Source organism: Alexandromys fortis, unplaced genomic scaffold (assembly GCF_014885135.2).
Source record: "Alexandromys fortis isolate MF-2015 unplaced genomic scaffold, M_Fortis_MF-2015_v1.1 scaffold_215, whole genome shotgun sequence".
NCBI classification, from domain to species: domain Eukaryota; kingdom Metazoa; phylum Chordata; class Mammalia; order Rodentia; family Cricetidae; genus Alexandromys; species Alexandromys fortis.
This window is the reverse complement of record NW_026068086.1, coordinates 1710963-1726926: the sequence shown is the minus strand read 5'-3', so window position 1 is coordinate 1726926 and position 15964 is coordinate 1710963. Positions and strand designations below refer to the sequence as shown.

General features: G+C 37.7%; 1 protein-coding gene across 3 annotated transcripts in view; it reads left to right on the top strand.

Annotated features, from left to right (window-relative positions):
* Positions 1-15964, top strand: part of Adgrg6 (adhesion G protein-coupled receptor G6) — a 135819-nt gene that overhangs the window by 79523 nt on the left and 40332 nt on the right. For 2 of the 3 annotated variants that reach the window (XM_050122231.1, XM_050122233.1), the window contains exons 5-10: positions 757-825; positions 3004-3087; positions 8355-8440; positions 10142-10194; positions 11341-11406; positions 14807-14949. In XM_050122231.1, coding sequence (XP_049978188.1) covers positions 757-825; positions 3004-3087; positions 8355-8440; positions 10142-10194; positions 11341-11406; positions 14807-14949 — 501 coding nt within the window. The remainder of the gene's footprint in view (positions 1-756; positions 826-3003; positions 3088-8354; positions 8441-10141; positions 10195-11340; positions 11407-14806; positions 14950-15964) is intronic. The other variant, XM_050122232.1, reaches the window with a different exon arrangement.

The window sequence follows — 15964 nt, the reverse complement described above, 5'->3', positions numbered from 1 at the left end:
GAATCCATGAGGTAGTTCTTGCCAGCAAATATCATATCATAGACCTGCCTGAAGGGCTGGTCCTTTCTGATGTACTAGAATTTTTTCCATGAGCCAGGAGCTTGCGGCATCTGAAAAGAAGGAAACCATACATCCCTAGATGCCATTAAGCTAGATGTTTTCTGTTTGTGACTATCGCTTACCTAATTAAACACACTTTGTGAGCTCGTGCACCTGCTCTGCCTTCACATTATTTTCCCATGGGAAAGTTGGACAAATGTTTAAACATTTGAATGAATTCACCACTACGTAAACATCTTTCAAATTTAGATATATAGTATATATTTATGATGTATGTATAATGTATATCTTTGAGTTAATTATTTCTTTAAACAAATGCCCTATTTTGCAATAAGTTAAGCTCATAGTTATCTCAGGAAGATTTAGATCAATGGAGAGCATCTGAGTTTCATAGTTCATTATTCAAAAAGGCACCAAAAGTTTTTACACAAACTTAAAGGGACAATTGTGCTTCTTTCCTTTCATGTGTGAATGACTGAAGATTAGAGCTCAAGATTTTGAGGGCAATGTCAAATCTTCAGTTGTGTATTTGAGGAAATTAAGGTAACCTTACAAGACCTTTCATGTTGGAACACTGTTGATTTACTCTCTGAGGACTGTTTCTGCCTTACCAATTACATGATTCATAATATTGACTCTTTGGATAATATCAGCAAATCACAAGTTAAATTTGCATATGTTTTTGTGTTGACCTAGGTTCCTACCTGGTCCCTCTGCCCGCAGCTGAGCTGACGAACTGTTCAGATCTGGGGACTCTCTGTCAAGGTAGGAAGTCGATGACATCTTCCTGAACCTTTTTTGTGTTCTTGTGCTTGCTGTTTAGAAATGATGTTGTCAGCGCTTTGGTTTGTATTTTAATTTTCACCTGGAAACACAGAAACAGCAAAGAAGAATATCTGTGTTTACTTTTGCTGTGTGAGTGTACACTACTGGTGTGCACCGATAATGTTGTCAGGACATAATGGCCACATTGGCCGTACTTCCATAAAACGCTGGGTTTTTCTAAATGTGAATGGTTATATATTGCTTGAATGGATTGATTTCATTTCTCCCCATTTTTTCTTCTCAAGATTATTGCAAGTGTCTTGGATATGCAGTTGTGTAGTATCTTGAAGAGGTGCTCATATCCATAAATTGATAGAAAAGTTTATATTAAATATTTAGATAAGATTTGAAGATAAGACCAATGGGGCAATTTGTGTTATATTGTATAACTTGAATCTTTAGATAAAAAATGTTAAAGTAATCTAGTGTTAATATTACTGTGTTATTTTGATGATTGATGACTATATTGTAGATAGAATTGTTTTATGTACAAAGTAGTTGTATGCTAATAATATAGTTACATGTGTATGCAATATATAACAAAAATAGTTTGCTTATACTTATCATTACTCTTTCTAATTTTTGTGAGCAGTTTTTATTCATTGTCATGCTAAATTCCTCTATAAAAGTAGCATCTTCTATGCTCCACATTAGAATCATGGGTATGCCTTCCCATAGAAGGTGGCTTTGTTAAAAAGGATCATGGCACAGAGGCGACAGATTCAAAGTAAGATCATGCAAGTGGAATTTAGGCTCTTTGCAGTCTGAGGGTCAGCCAGGCAGGGCAAGGAGGAAACGCACTATTTTTGGATTTCCCTTCTAAGATAATATGAATACTATTACCAATCAATTCCTCAAGAAAATGACATTGCTTTTTCCCATGAACTCCATGAAGTTATGAAATAGTTTTGTAAAAACATAGCAGAAGACCTTTGATCCAAAGGTTTTGAAAATTCACTCATTTTTTATTGTTTTAATATAAATATCTAAAGAACTCAGCTCATTCTGTTGGACCAAAGGTCCAGAAACTCAGCATTCTCCTCGTGTAGTCCCCGGTTTTTCCTTAATGAACACAAATATTTTCATGATGCATTTGCATTAGGGTGAGCACAATTATTCCCAGTTTTGATTTACAAAAAAGAAAATTGTTCCTGTTCTTAAGTCTTTATTTTATTCTGGAATGGAAAATCATTGTCACTGCACGCATTTTTGCATCAAGAAGTTCAGCATTTTCTCTGGTGCCTTTGGAAGGCAATTCTTTGGATCATCTCTTCACTGTTTTATACTTAAGTAACAATTAAAAAGGAATAACAGATAGTCATTGTATACGTGATTATGCTCCGACACAAATACATCCATAAGATAAAACGAAGGAAAGCTGTGTGCTTGGTTAATTTTCTTCTTACAGAGGCATACAATCTCCAAGAAAGAAGCTGTCGAAGCAGTGCAAAAGGATTTCTTGTTTGTGCATTTTCAAGTGTCAGACAAACAGCTTAGCCATAGGACTTATGAAATGCCTCCCTTTAAGGGTTGTCCTTATGAAATATTTCCCACCCACTAGTGTTTGTGAAGTTTCTAGGGCCTCCAAGTGATTGGATTACTCCATGCACATCATCCCCTTGTTTTTCTTTTTCATTTATCTTTTCAAGGAGGGATACATTTTATTTTGCTATTTTATTTCCCTTGTCTCTGTGCATCAGTCCAGACTTGACTTAGTTTAGATAACTTCTAAGGTGTAAAATTATGCAGCTTGCCTGCTTTTAACTTTCTTTCAGTGGTCTCTGGGAACTAGTTTCTAGAAAGAGTAATTTCCCATGGGCTTACCAGCCTCTCAATTGCAGATGTAGGTATAGAATCCAACTTTGTTTTCTCCAGTCCCTCTGGGTCAGCTCTGAGCCTTTGTGCAATGTAGCACCAAAGCCATGCAAACTGATTCTTAATGTACCATAGAAAGTCTTGCTTCGTTTTATGCACTGTAAGCTTTTAGTCTACTGTATTAGTAGCATGAAATGGTTTCAATTCTCTTGTGCATTTTCATATAGTAGCTGTAGATTGCTTGTCCATATTAACTGTTTTATGCTCCTTTTAAAATTGCATCTTTCTCATCTTTATTGCCAGCTACTGTAAACCCTCCTAGTACTACACCACCCACTGTCACCACTAATATCCCTGTTACTAACAGAACCCATAAACCAAAGAATGGTAAGACTCATTTGGTAAGATCCTGTGTGTGGTATGTCTACAGTATGTAAAATTGTATTCTGAGAGTGGAAAGACAGACTGTTGCAGCAAAGTTGTATGATTGGCAACACTTGGTTCATTAGCACATCCAAGGACTAGTTGAAACAAACATCACTGTGTCTTGAGTCCCTGCTGAACCGGTAGAGCCGAGTACTTCTTTTCTTCACTATGAGCTATTCTCTTTCAGAGAAGATTTTAAGGAAAAGATATTTAATCGAAAGAAATAAATTTTCACTATAATACACTTGAGGATGGGAAAGGGGTGCTTTGCCTTTTATAGTGTTTTGTCAAATTAAAACACCTGAGGAACTTTCTGTTTGTTTGAGAACTAGGATTTCTCAGTGCACTGCAAAGGGTACCACCTGAGGAAACAGGTTTCTAAAGGATGCTATGATGTGTCAGAAACCTGATTCTTGGCATTTAAGTTTTTGTGGAAGTCAGCTCTGTGCTTACACACTTGTGAGATTTATATTAGTGGCCATGGTAACAGTTAGTACCTTTTTATCACTTCTTGAAGAACGCTGGTGAGGATGGGTTCTCAGTCAAGTTACGAATCAGTTTGGGGGTGGTTTTTCTGTCCTGGGACTTAAATCCAGTGTTCCATACATCAAGCAAGTGCCCTAACTCTGAGTTCCCCTTAGAGCCCCAATTTTTGAATGATAAAATTTCAAGTAATTCCAGCATTTCCTGCTATTTTTTTCTTTTTATGTTTTTCTATTAGTAGTAATCATAATGTTCAACTGTGGTAGCTATATCTTGTAAGAAGCCAGTAGAGGGAAAGCCAGATGGACCAATGCTTTATCTAATTCTGTCTCATATATGGATCACATTTTGTTGGCTATTTTGAGTTAGTGATTTCAGAGTTATAATAAAGACAGATTGCCCCATTGCTTTCAACAAAGTAATATTCTCAAATATGAGATACTAGAGGCAAAAAAGGTTGTGTAAAATCCAGTCCTGTAGCTTGTAAGGTCAAAACATCTGTAATGTATCACCAGAAACCCAAAACCCAGGGAAAAATAAACCCATATCGTTTACTCTTATTCTTATAGCTTTAGATATTTCATGAACTTCCTTTGTAAGGACATTCACATTAGAAGTATGGAAAATTTTACATGAAACATGGATATACATTTTGTTACAGTTATAAGGACATCAATTCAAGGAAATGTTTGTGGTTATTCTGCTCATTTTATACCACAGATATTTATGATTCCGGCACCTCCTCCTCCCCCACAGCAAGCAGCAGCAGTATTAGGTTCCAGTGCATACTTCACATGGACTCCTGCCATCAGATGGGAATATTACAATTCTAACTAAGTATTTCCCTCTTTGTATGAGCACACAAAGAGCCTCTGTGGTGCTCTCCCTTCAGAACTGGCACGTCCTCTGCTGCCCAAGAACATTGACATGGGTACTTCAGAGCCCATAACTTGGTGGACTGGAGCTGTATCCGCTGATTCATGCGGGGCCTAACACTCTTGAAGGGAGCCTTGTTCAGGCCGTCCATCTCTGCGTCATAACTTTCATTGGAGTTTCAACAAAGCAGGCAAATATTACAGTCCATTAAAATGGCTTATCTCCACCACAGTAATAAAGAAGAAGCTAATTCAGATGACTATTGTGATTAACATATAATTTCAATACTAGGTCACTGTGTGGTGAAAATCATCTCAAACTTTTGTGCTCCAATTATTTTTTATCATCCTAGCAATTTTTACCATGTACTCTAGCCGTGTGTTCTTCATACAATGGCTGACTCCTTCTTTATCTGTACTTACATGGAATTTCACTATTATATAAAGAAACCATAATTACAGAAATAAAAACTTGAAATAAGTGCAGTGCCACAGTGTTCCACAATTATCTCTTCTGTTCTACTGGATTGCTGAGGCCTCACCGTCTGAGCCTTTCATTATCTTTTCTAAAAAGTAAGTAACAAAGTACTGCAAACAAAAAAATTCAAATAAGGTTTTTTCCTCTGTCCAAATTTAAAATGACTGAGCTTTTTTTTCACTATAATAAAATCACAGTTATGTCATGTTGCGGAGTCTCCAATGTCATTCACATGCTACCAGCAACTTCTTATTCTTTGAGAAACTGGTACAGTAAACATTCTCAGGCTAGCATCTGATTTATCAGTAAATCCTATCTTTCCATTGTCAGGAAGATTGGGACAACTGTCAAGTCTATTATCTAGCTTATCCAGTTCTCTTTACTCTGGGCTCTCAGAATTTTACTGAGTTTATCAATAAATAATCTACCAGTGTATTAAGAGAGAGAACTAGTTCGCTTGATGATCAGATATTCTGCCTTGTTTTAGCAACCAAATTGGTTCTGATTGTTGTGACATGATCTTATTTTTCTTTGCAAATCTCATTATCTCACATAACATACCATGAGAGCCATCTTTTAGGCAACTTCTCACAGGTATTTCAGAATGCCATAGATGTCTAGGTGTTCCCACAAATAATGAATCTTTGCCCAATCTCCTTGGCCTTCCCCCAAGTGCTCCTGGAATAAGGATTATTTCCATTCCTAATGATATTGTCTGTGCTTGCATCAACACCAACCCTACTAACTGGTGAACTTCGATGATCTAGGCACATGCAGCCCAACTTAGTATTAGCTTTGGTGGTCCTCTTTATTGCGGAAATCCTGTTCACAAGTGCAAGTTGCAGTGTTCCTTCCAATTTCTCATGTGTTTAGCTAGTCAAATAACAAATTCGCTTGCAGGACCTTTGTGCGGGTCCAGCAGTCATTGTAGATTTATATGCCAGATGTCTTAAAGAAATGGGACGTGCAAGGGCAGGCAGGTTGCCATTCACAGTATAAATGCAGCTGACCTAATTGGCTCCTTGACGGTTTGGAGGAATAATGTGAAATCTAAACAGCATGTGAGTCGGATTTTAATTTGTCTTTGCAAATAAATACATTCAATTTCATCACCTCAATCCTATGTTTCACAACTTTGGAGACGATTTTTGTATTCCTCAAGGAATTTGGATAGTTAACTGGAGACCTCCAGTATGAAACACTGCCTAATGCTCTCTGCATTAGCTCTCTGAAGTTTTATATGGCTGGGAGAGGTACTTGGCAGGAAATTAAATATATACTAACTTATTTAGTTAGCTTCCTCCTGTTTAAGGTTATCAGAGGGTATTCTGGTCTATATGAAATTGTTAGAACAATAACTTTTGAAGTCAAGGGGATACATGAAGATTTGTGGATGGTCATGATACAAGAATATCATTTTTTTGTCTATAGGAGATGACTTGCTGCTCTGATAACATGAGGAGCCTAGACATTTCCCTAGTAACAATGTTTAAGCAAATTAATTTCTCAATAAAAAATCCCTGACAACAGCACACCAGTAGACATTCATTTTTTATTCCTTTGGTTCCTGTCCTGAGTATCACATAATTACCCATAAAATTACCCCAAAATTTTTAAATAAGTAACAAGCAGGCCCCATTAAGTTTTAACTAAGTTGGTAATTCTGTGCAGAGACTAATAATTCTTCATAACGCAAAAGAACCTTAGTATGAGACACTAGTTTATTTGAGAACTTAATCTAGTTACAACTTTCATAAATAGTGCTAAAAGTACTAAGGTCGTCTGATGCGGAATGTCTCATTTTCTGAAAACAATGAACTGAAGGAAAAAGTGGGGACAGGAAACCTTTAAAATGGAAAGAAACTGGGCTAAATATTTGGATGTTTCCATAAAATTTCAGAAATGTCAGTAGTTAAAATACTTACATTTTTACCATTTTGTAGTATGTTCAAGCTAAGGAAAAAATGACTTATATTTAGTGCTCCATCTAGTGGTAACTTTTAGTAACACTCCAAGCCTCCCTGACTTCCTAGACTAGCCCAGGATACTGGGACATTGCACTCCGCAGCTTGAATTTCCTCTAAGCACTCAGCAGGTCCATGATTTCATGTGAGGAGTCCTGTTGTGTAGGATATGTTTAAAAAAAAAACAGAGTTATTGTCATCTCTTTACCATGAGTCTAAATAGTTTCCACTCACAACATGTTTTGAAGAAATAAAAAATTGAAGATCATTAAAACAATAGTTTTAGACACTGAAATAACTTGTCTGTATAAACTAAGCTCACTGGTCTTTGAACATATTTTTTGCATATCTGTATTACTATATAAGGTAGAAATTCCTGCTATTTCACATGGGACTTCCAGAACTAGGATTTGCATTTCTGGTACAGCTGGGACTTTCCAAAGACATGTTTTTATATATAGTTTAGCACTGACTCCCCCAAATTTGCATTGAATGTACTCCTTAGCATTGTTTAATTTTATATTTCTAGATAGCTCATGTTTTGTACTTAAGGCTTACCAAAAAGTATGCGCAAATGTGGCTCACACTAATAGATATCTGTTTTCCCCGTCACTTTAACTTCAATTTTAAAAGGGTGGTTTTCTTTCATTGGTTACTTTGAGTCATGTCCCGTGTGGCGCACAGTTTGCTCCTGTGTGGTACCCAGTTACTCAGACAAAACCTTTGAGGACATAAAGACTCAACTACTTAAAAGAGCCACTAAGATGAAAAACCAGAACCTTCGTTTCAAGTATGGCTTTCTTTATAAAGCTTGTTACACCACTTAAAATCCTGCCTGTCAATATTAGCCTTCCTCCTCTCTATTTTGGTAGAGGGGCTATACTTAGAAACTTAAATGAGAGAGGTTTAGTCAGATTTTACCTAATACTCCAGGAAGTGAGTGCTTCTCTGAGGAGAACAAAGCAGGGAGGGAGGAAAGGACCACTGAAGAGGAGGCATGTGTGTGCCTGTTTATTTCCAGTATCAATCTTGCCAAGGATTCGAATCACTTAGTGTTTCACATTCCCAAACTACCATTTTTAACCACAAACAAAAAAGTGCATTTTCTTATTAACTAAAACCAAACTTCATATGGAAAACTCACTTTATCATCTTTCGGTACCAGAAATCTATAGAATTAAAAACTAGCTTGCAAGTATTACAATGGTCATAGCCAAGTGATGACTTAGAAGCAATGAAAGTATCTATGAGTAAACTAATCAATAGCTCCTTCTAAGCAGTTGTAAGAGTAATTTTAGCATCAAACTTATCCCCAAACACCCTGTGCCTGTGTGTTTAAACATATGTGAAGTGATGTGATTGTGAATTTGCATTGTTTGTTCCAAGTGTAAAAAATAATTAAATTTTAATCCTATTTCCAATGTGCAGACGGAATAATGTATAGAATATCTGTTGTGATTCACAACGACCTTAATCACCCGGAAGTAAAAGTACAGAGCAAGGTAGCAGAGTGGGTAAGTGAACTGATTCCCTTGATTCTGGCTTTAAAACTTCAGCTTCTTTATAGATGGTAAAGATAATGAATGAAACCGTAGATTCTATTACTGCACAAGTGATGCTCATTATAAATATATGAATGGGGTGCTAGAGAAGAGGACCAGTGGCTAACAGTGTGTGGTTGCTCTCGAAGACCATCCAGCTTCAGTTCCCAGCATCCACATCTGGTGGCTCACAACTACCTGCAACTCCAGCTCCAGGGGAGCTGCCCACTTCTGGTCTCCTTGGGAACCACACTTGTATGTGCTTACCCCCCCATATAGACACATAATTAGAAATAAAATTAAAAAGTATATGACTAGACAGAAACAAGACTTTCTGTTAATGTTCACGAAGAGAGATAGTCTCCTTGGATTGGAACAGGAATTAGGTGCTCAGTGATGAGACAGGAAGAAAGCTGTGGAGAAGGGATGCCTTTTTGCAACCCATTTTTCTTTCCACACTGCTCTTTTTTTATTGCTTTTATGGGCAGAATAATTTATGAATATGAAATTATTTCTTTGCATTCTCAAGCCATGGCTGGTATTGCTAATCATGGAATGAGCACTAACTGGTGGGCTTGCATTAGATAGGGTGCAATTTGACATTTGCATCTTGCAATTTCCCTCCTCCCCAACATCATTGTCATCAGAGGCTAAAATTCATTAGCTCCTTTTCATTTGTGAAGCAAGTTCCCAAAGAGGATGTTTGAAAACATCATGCCCCAACACCAGTTACAGGGATCATCTGACCTGAAAACTCAAAATCTGACAGATCTCTTGAGTATTTGAGTTAAGGATGATAAACTAGGAAGTCCATGCAAATATTCCAGATCTGGGAAAATAATCAGAAATCGGAAAGACTTTGCCTCCAAGTACCAAACTTAGATAAAGCACACACAACCTAAGAACACAGAAAATAGTTGTCATTATTTTTCCAATTATTTTTTTAAATTTACATTGCATTTTAGTAATGTTCACAACAAAACTAAAGATGTGTACAAAATATGACCAAATAAGCCTTGGAAGATGCTTAAAGGTAACAGGATTTCTTGTGGTTACACCATAGAAATTTGCTGTTCATATTCTGACCCATACCATCACTTTTAACCACTTTGGCATCGTCCCAATACCATGGGGCTTTATCAAAGATGCATTTTCCTACTTATACTTTCTCTTACCACTGATGTTCTTACGAGATGGCAATTACCACAAAACATGTTCAATTGCATCTCAGTAATTAATGTAACCAAAGGAAAGTGTTTATCAAGGGGTTGGTAGGCTGTTAGCTAGAGAGGAAATGACAGTGTTTCACACCACAGCAGCTTGAGTTCCAGTGTGAGATCTGCTGGTGATTAACAGATGGTTATGAAAAAAGCTACTTCATCTCTCCAGACTCTATTTCTTCATAAACAAGAGTGCGGAGTTTGTGTGGGAATTTAGTGTCTTCTTCAGTGACTCATGTACGGATGGAAAGACATGGCACTCATTACTTCCTTGGCTTCTCTGGCCCAACAACCAACCCTTCCTTTATCTTTCACCCTTGTGGTTCTGCAGCATTTTCCCAGGGTCTTTTCTTTCCCAGTGACAGCTCATGTTTTGGAAGGGGGACAACCTTGACTCAGAAAAGAATGTTTTCAAGCATTACTGCAACTCATCCTTTCCCATTGTGTCTTCCAGCTCAATTCAACCCTCCAGAACTGGAACTATACTGTTTATGTGGTCAATATAAGGTAAATGCATTGATTATCTGAGAAATAGAAATATTTAATTTACTGTTCCTTCTCAGACTCTATCTGAGCACCTGTGTGATTGATTCTATGTGCATAACTGAACCAATATAATATGTGTTCTAATGTAAAAAAATTACAAGAAGGTAATCATAGTCAGAAATTGTTTGGCTTTCCTTAGAAGATCACAGTAAGGATGCTTTGGGCATGTCACCATGATGTGGGATTCCCCTCTGTATGTTATGGAATATGTTTTATTACCATATTGGTTAATAAACAGCCTACTTTGGCCTATGGAAGGGCAGAATATAGGTAGTTCGGAAAACTAAACTGAATGCAGGGAGAAAGAAGGTGGAGTCAAACAGATGTCATGTAGCGCCCAAGAAGCAAGATATGAGGTAACAAGCCACAAGCCTCATGGTAAGTTATAAAATAGTAGAGATGTATTGATTTAAGATGTAAGAGCTATCTAAGAATATATCTGAGCCATTGGCCAAACTATGGTAATAAATATAGTTTTTGTGTGATTGTTTGGGTCTGGGTGTCCAGAAAATGAACGCACAGTCTCTGTTTACATCACTACATTTAGAGACCACTTTCTCTACAAAATAAAATATCAACAGTCTTATTGCAACCTTTTTTCAAAATTAGCTTTTATTACTTTTTCTACTTAAAATTTTTACTAAATAATACCCACACAGGCTCCTGCGATCATGCTTTTGTAATTTCATACTTAAATATCAGAGATGTAAAGGTCCAGGAAAGACATCAAGTTATCATAAGTCCAGGAAGTAGCTCACTTAACAAACACAATCAGGTTCCTTTTCAGAATGTCTTAGGGTTTGTGGTCTACTAAAATGCACTGTGGATCTTCACGAGAGCACAGATGCAGTTACCCAGCTCTGCAGACTGGGAACCGCAGAACACAGACTTGGGAAGATAGTCTTAGAATATCCATTCTGACGGCTTTTTTCACCTTTCCCAGTTTTGCTGTAGAGGACTGGACATAATGGATGAGAAACTGATCATGGATACTTGTGTCTGTCTATGACTGGACACAATGAATGGGATTGATAGTTGACACGTATATCTGTCTTTGACTGGATGCACTGGGTGAGCTTCATAACAAACACATGTCTGTCTTTACAGTATTCATCAAAACACAGGCGAGGACAGGATTAAAGTCAAGAGAGACACCCTGGATGATGACAAAAGGTAACACAGAGGAGACTTGGAAAGTGTAGCGTTTTTTTCTCCTGCTCATTGCTTTTGCTGTCTGGGGAAAAAAAAAAAGGTGAAATGATGGTCAGAGGAAAAACCTTTGAGTTGCCTAGGACGTTTACATTATTTCTTCAGAATGAATGCAAATCATCTTTTTCTCATATCTGAAACAGAAAGAGAGTAAGTGGGGTTGAAATGTAAATCTAAGGAAAGTCCTAGAGAAGCAGAGCACTTGAGAGGGGTAGGTGAGCAGGGCTAGATTTCTATGTCTTCAAAATCCATCATCTCTTATTCAAAATTCCAAAAAGACCTTCAAAGGGAAGAGTTTAGAGCAAGCAGTAAAACTCAGTGGAGTATTGATAGCATGTGCCTAGAATTGCTAGGTCTTGGGTTCTAGCCATACAACTGCCCTCCATCCAGCCCCATTGTGAGAAAGGTCATAATTACATGTTATAGCATATAAAATATAAAGAATATGAACCAAACATTTTTAGTATATACAATCATACCTATATTTAAAAGTCTCCATTTTTAAATTAGTATCAGGATCATGACTTAACACATAGGTGATTAATGGCTATGCTCAGCGTGCACAGCCAGTTGGCATATAAGGATCAGATTTTCAAAATGCTGCAAAATGAAAACCCATTAAATCCTTGAGTGAAAAACAAGTACTTGTCTTAGGATTGTATGTTGTGTCTCTATAGAACAAATCATTGGAAAGGTTGATAGTCTTAGAAACCTTGCTAGGTTTTAATTTACTGACTTGGTATTATGAAAATGTAGCCACTGGGCAATGAAATGGTCCATTGAGCAAAGGTGCTTGCTATCAAGCCTGTTGACCTGAGTTTGATCCCCAGTACCCACATGGTGGAAGAGAAAACTGAATGGGACAGCTTGTCTTCTGACTTCCACAGGTGCTCTATGGAACACACAACACAACACATGCACACCACATACACACATACACAACATACATAACATACACACACACACATGCACAAGCACACTCCAAAATATAAAGATTTTTTTATAAAACGGAAAGCACAGCCATGATGCATTGCTACTATGAGAAGATACACATAAAATTGTATTTGAGAGTTGACCAGAGATCTTTATTAATTTCCCTTTCTATTTAATACTGGAAATATAGAAAACAAATGTTTGGAACTATCAACTTGTCATTTCTACATAAATTCAATAAAGGGGATCACACTGTCTGATTAGGGGAGGTTTTTATTCTGGCATCATTCATTTTCCTTTAAGATCTGGAAAGAGAGTAACTTATTTTAGGATAGCAAGTGACAACGCTTTTCTCCTCTTCCTAGGAAAATGTCCCTTTCCCACATCTACTACTTCATTATGTTGAGACTACAATAATGGACCCAGCGGTGGCTAGGATCCTCTGTGGATTCTTTACATAGCATTTGGGACAAGAGTAGCTTGAAGTGAGAACAGTTGTGCCCGCGGGAATTGAGCATCCATCCCATCAGCTTCCTCAGGAGGTTATTCTATTACTGATGGCACTAAAATCAGCCACAGTTAGTGTATGTCAGCCACTCAGAACTCTTGTTTGAAAGACATTTAAATAAATAAAATCTCTGTTTCCTGGTCTGTCAAACCAGTGAATAATGTCACCAAAAAATATAGGGAGAATGAACCAATCTAGCTCATGGGAAAATCCACTTTCTTCGTTTTCCTTTGTTATAAATTCTCAGCATTGTCCTTTTTTATAGCTTCCCTCTCTTTTGAAAAACCTATTCTGACTATTCTTTTGTTTACTGATAAGGTTTTGTAGCCTCTCTTGTAGTTTTCCCTCACACCACAATCTATTAGTTTTTCATTCATTCTTTCCCCCCGAACTCTCCGTTTCAATTCAGGCTTGCAGCTTAAGCAGCTGATAATGCTGCTATGTTTCACTCCTAGACAGGCAGAAAATCTGAAACCACAGAGGGACTGACTTAAACAAATGATGAACGGCCGACGGCCACAAGAGATAGACCTTGGCCACTGTGGAACCATAGAGTAGTTTCTGTTTTCAGATGGGAAAGAAAAATAACAATGATAAGGCTTGTGAAAATGCAGACTCTTTCTTGAATGGCTAAGTCTGTGTATTAAATATATCCACAATGCATTGTGCTGACGCTGTCCTGGACACGGCTAGGGATGCTCAGGAACCATGGTGGCAGTGCTTTTCTCCCAATGGTCACTGAATCAGAGGACATCTCATCATATGCCATTTAGAAAATGGTCCAAGGGTTCGCCGTCCACCACATGTTGGCATCTATACTTGCCTCATCTGAAAATATGGCTGATGTATGAGTGTTAAGCAGTAGATCACTTTGGAGGTAAAATGTTTCCAGAGTCAAAGAGGAGAAGAGTACACTTTGTCCTTGAGTTGACTGACCAGCTAAGTAGGCAAAATCCAGCTATGTCACCTAACCTTAAGTAAAAGATATTTAACCTATTCCTTGTTTTTTATTACCAGAAATGTGCTATGTCTGTATTTACTTCTATTCTTACTGACTAAATTTTATCAATAAAGTGTGCTGACCTCTAGACTTTGAGGGCACATGCTTCCTCTTTTGCATGTGACTATCAACCCATCTGGATAATAGCATGATGTCTGCTGTACTCTTGACTTCTCCTCAAAATAAAGAGGAAATACACATGCAGCACTCTCACACAAAGGGGCAAAAAAAAAATCTCCTTTACCTGACAAAATGACAGTATGTACCTCTGCCTCAGTACAGAATTGCGTTTAGATTTTACTATTGACAAGAGCTTAGCTGTATGTTTTGACAGTGGTCTTAAAATATACATTTGTACTTCCCATAAAAAAATTTTCAGGGTTACACTTTCTAAAACCATTTTAATAGCCAAACTGGGTACATTTTGAGTATTTATTTTACATATTTTCACCATATGAAGTACTTGGAGAAAACTCCATCTGTGAGACATGCACCATATTTGTAAACAATGGCACACACCAGTTTCAAGAGTCCAATATGCAATTCAACCATTTTCTTTGACATTTTAAGTTTTGCCTGTAAGTAAACAAAATAGAATTAACTATACTATGTCCCCTTTTGGTGGATGTTAAAAGTATTATTATATGGCATATGAACTGTTAATACTACTTAAATATTTTTGAAAAAGTGGGCTGTTATGAAAAAATTCTAAAGAATTATGTTGTAAAAAAAAATCTATTCCAGATGAGACAGACTGAAGATTATAATCTGTACCACAGAGAAAGAAAGGCCAAGATTTCTTAGTTCATCTTTTCAGTCTTAATAGCTCCTGGCATCCAGGTTTTGTTTCTCCCAGCGGGGGGGGGGGGAAGCAGTCAGAAAGCAACCCTGGGAACAACAGTTCTCTCTGACATCTTTTCTAGGGTGGTGCTGTGGGCTCTTCTAGTCTACAATGCTACCAACAATCCCAACCTGGATGAAGCAAAGATCGAAGAGAAGATTAAATCCAACAATGCATCACTAGATGAAGGCCTGAGGCTCCACGAAGTCAATGTGAATAAGCTGGGTACGTGAGTTCAGTATGTGTGATTTACACATTCAGAGTTAAGCATGCAACAGCCCAAACAGTCTCGTTTGTTACTTGTCTGTGATGGGATTTTAGTGATGGAATTAGTTATATCAGAGATTGTTAAAAAAATATGTAACATTGCATAAAAATCAACTCAACACCTCTAAATCTAAGGGAGTGAAGGAGGCAGGCAGTTTGGATTTTTCCTTTCTCATCCCCAAAGGAGCAAAGTACGGGAGTAACCTTGACCATCACTGGCTTCCACTTACAAGATAAAAAAAAAAAAAATGCATATATGCATTTACAAGAACTCTCATGAAATAACTTATGAGAGAAGTTCTTTATTATAAAGCATCTCTTTTTACTGTATTCTTTGCCCGTTAATGATGTCATTGCCTTCACAGCATTAAGCCAGGGATCTTGAAGTTAGAATCAGTTCTCAGCAACACACCTTCCATGTCCTAAGCTTTCAGGAGACGTATGGCACAGCTTGCACTTTCCCAAGCTTCCATGCTCTTTTATAGCTAGGTGGTGTGCACACCCTCTACTATACCTGCCCACTCACCTTCACCTTTGATGATAGCCACACAGCCACCTCTTCTTTAAAGTCTTTTCTGACATCATCATGCACAATACACATCACCATTGTTGAGCCTCTGCTTCACATTGCTCAGAGATCTTGTGAGTCACATACCTGGGAAGACTATCGTCTTTCATTGGACTTATTTGCATTCCTATGTGAGTCTTCTTTAAGTATTTTGATCTTTAGCATGAGATGACATCTTATTTTTTTAATGCTTAGCCCCCAGCACTCGAATACTTGTTGAATGAATGCATGAATCTTTTCTTTTTTAAATTTCCGCCTCCTCCCCACCTCCCTTTCCCCCCACCTCCCCCACTCCTCTCCACCTTCCTCTCCAGTCCAAAGAGCAGTCAGGGTTCCCTGCCCCTGGGAAATCCAAGGTCCTCCCCCCTCAATCCAGGTCTAGGAAGGTGAGAATCCAAACAGGCT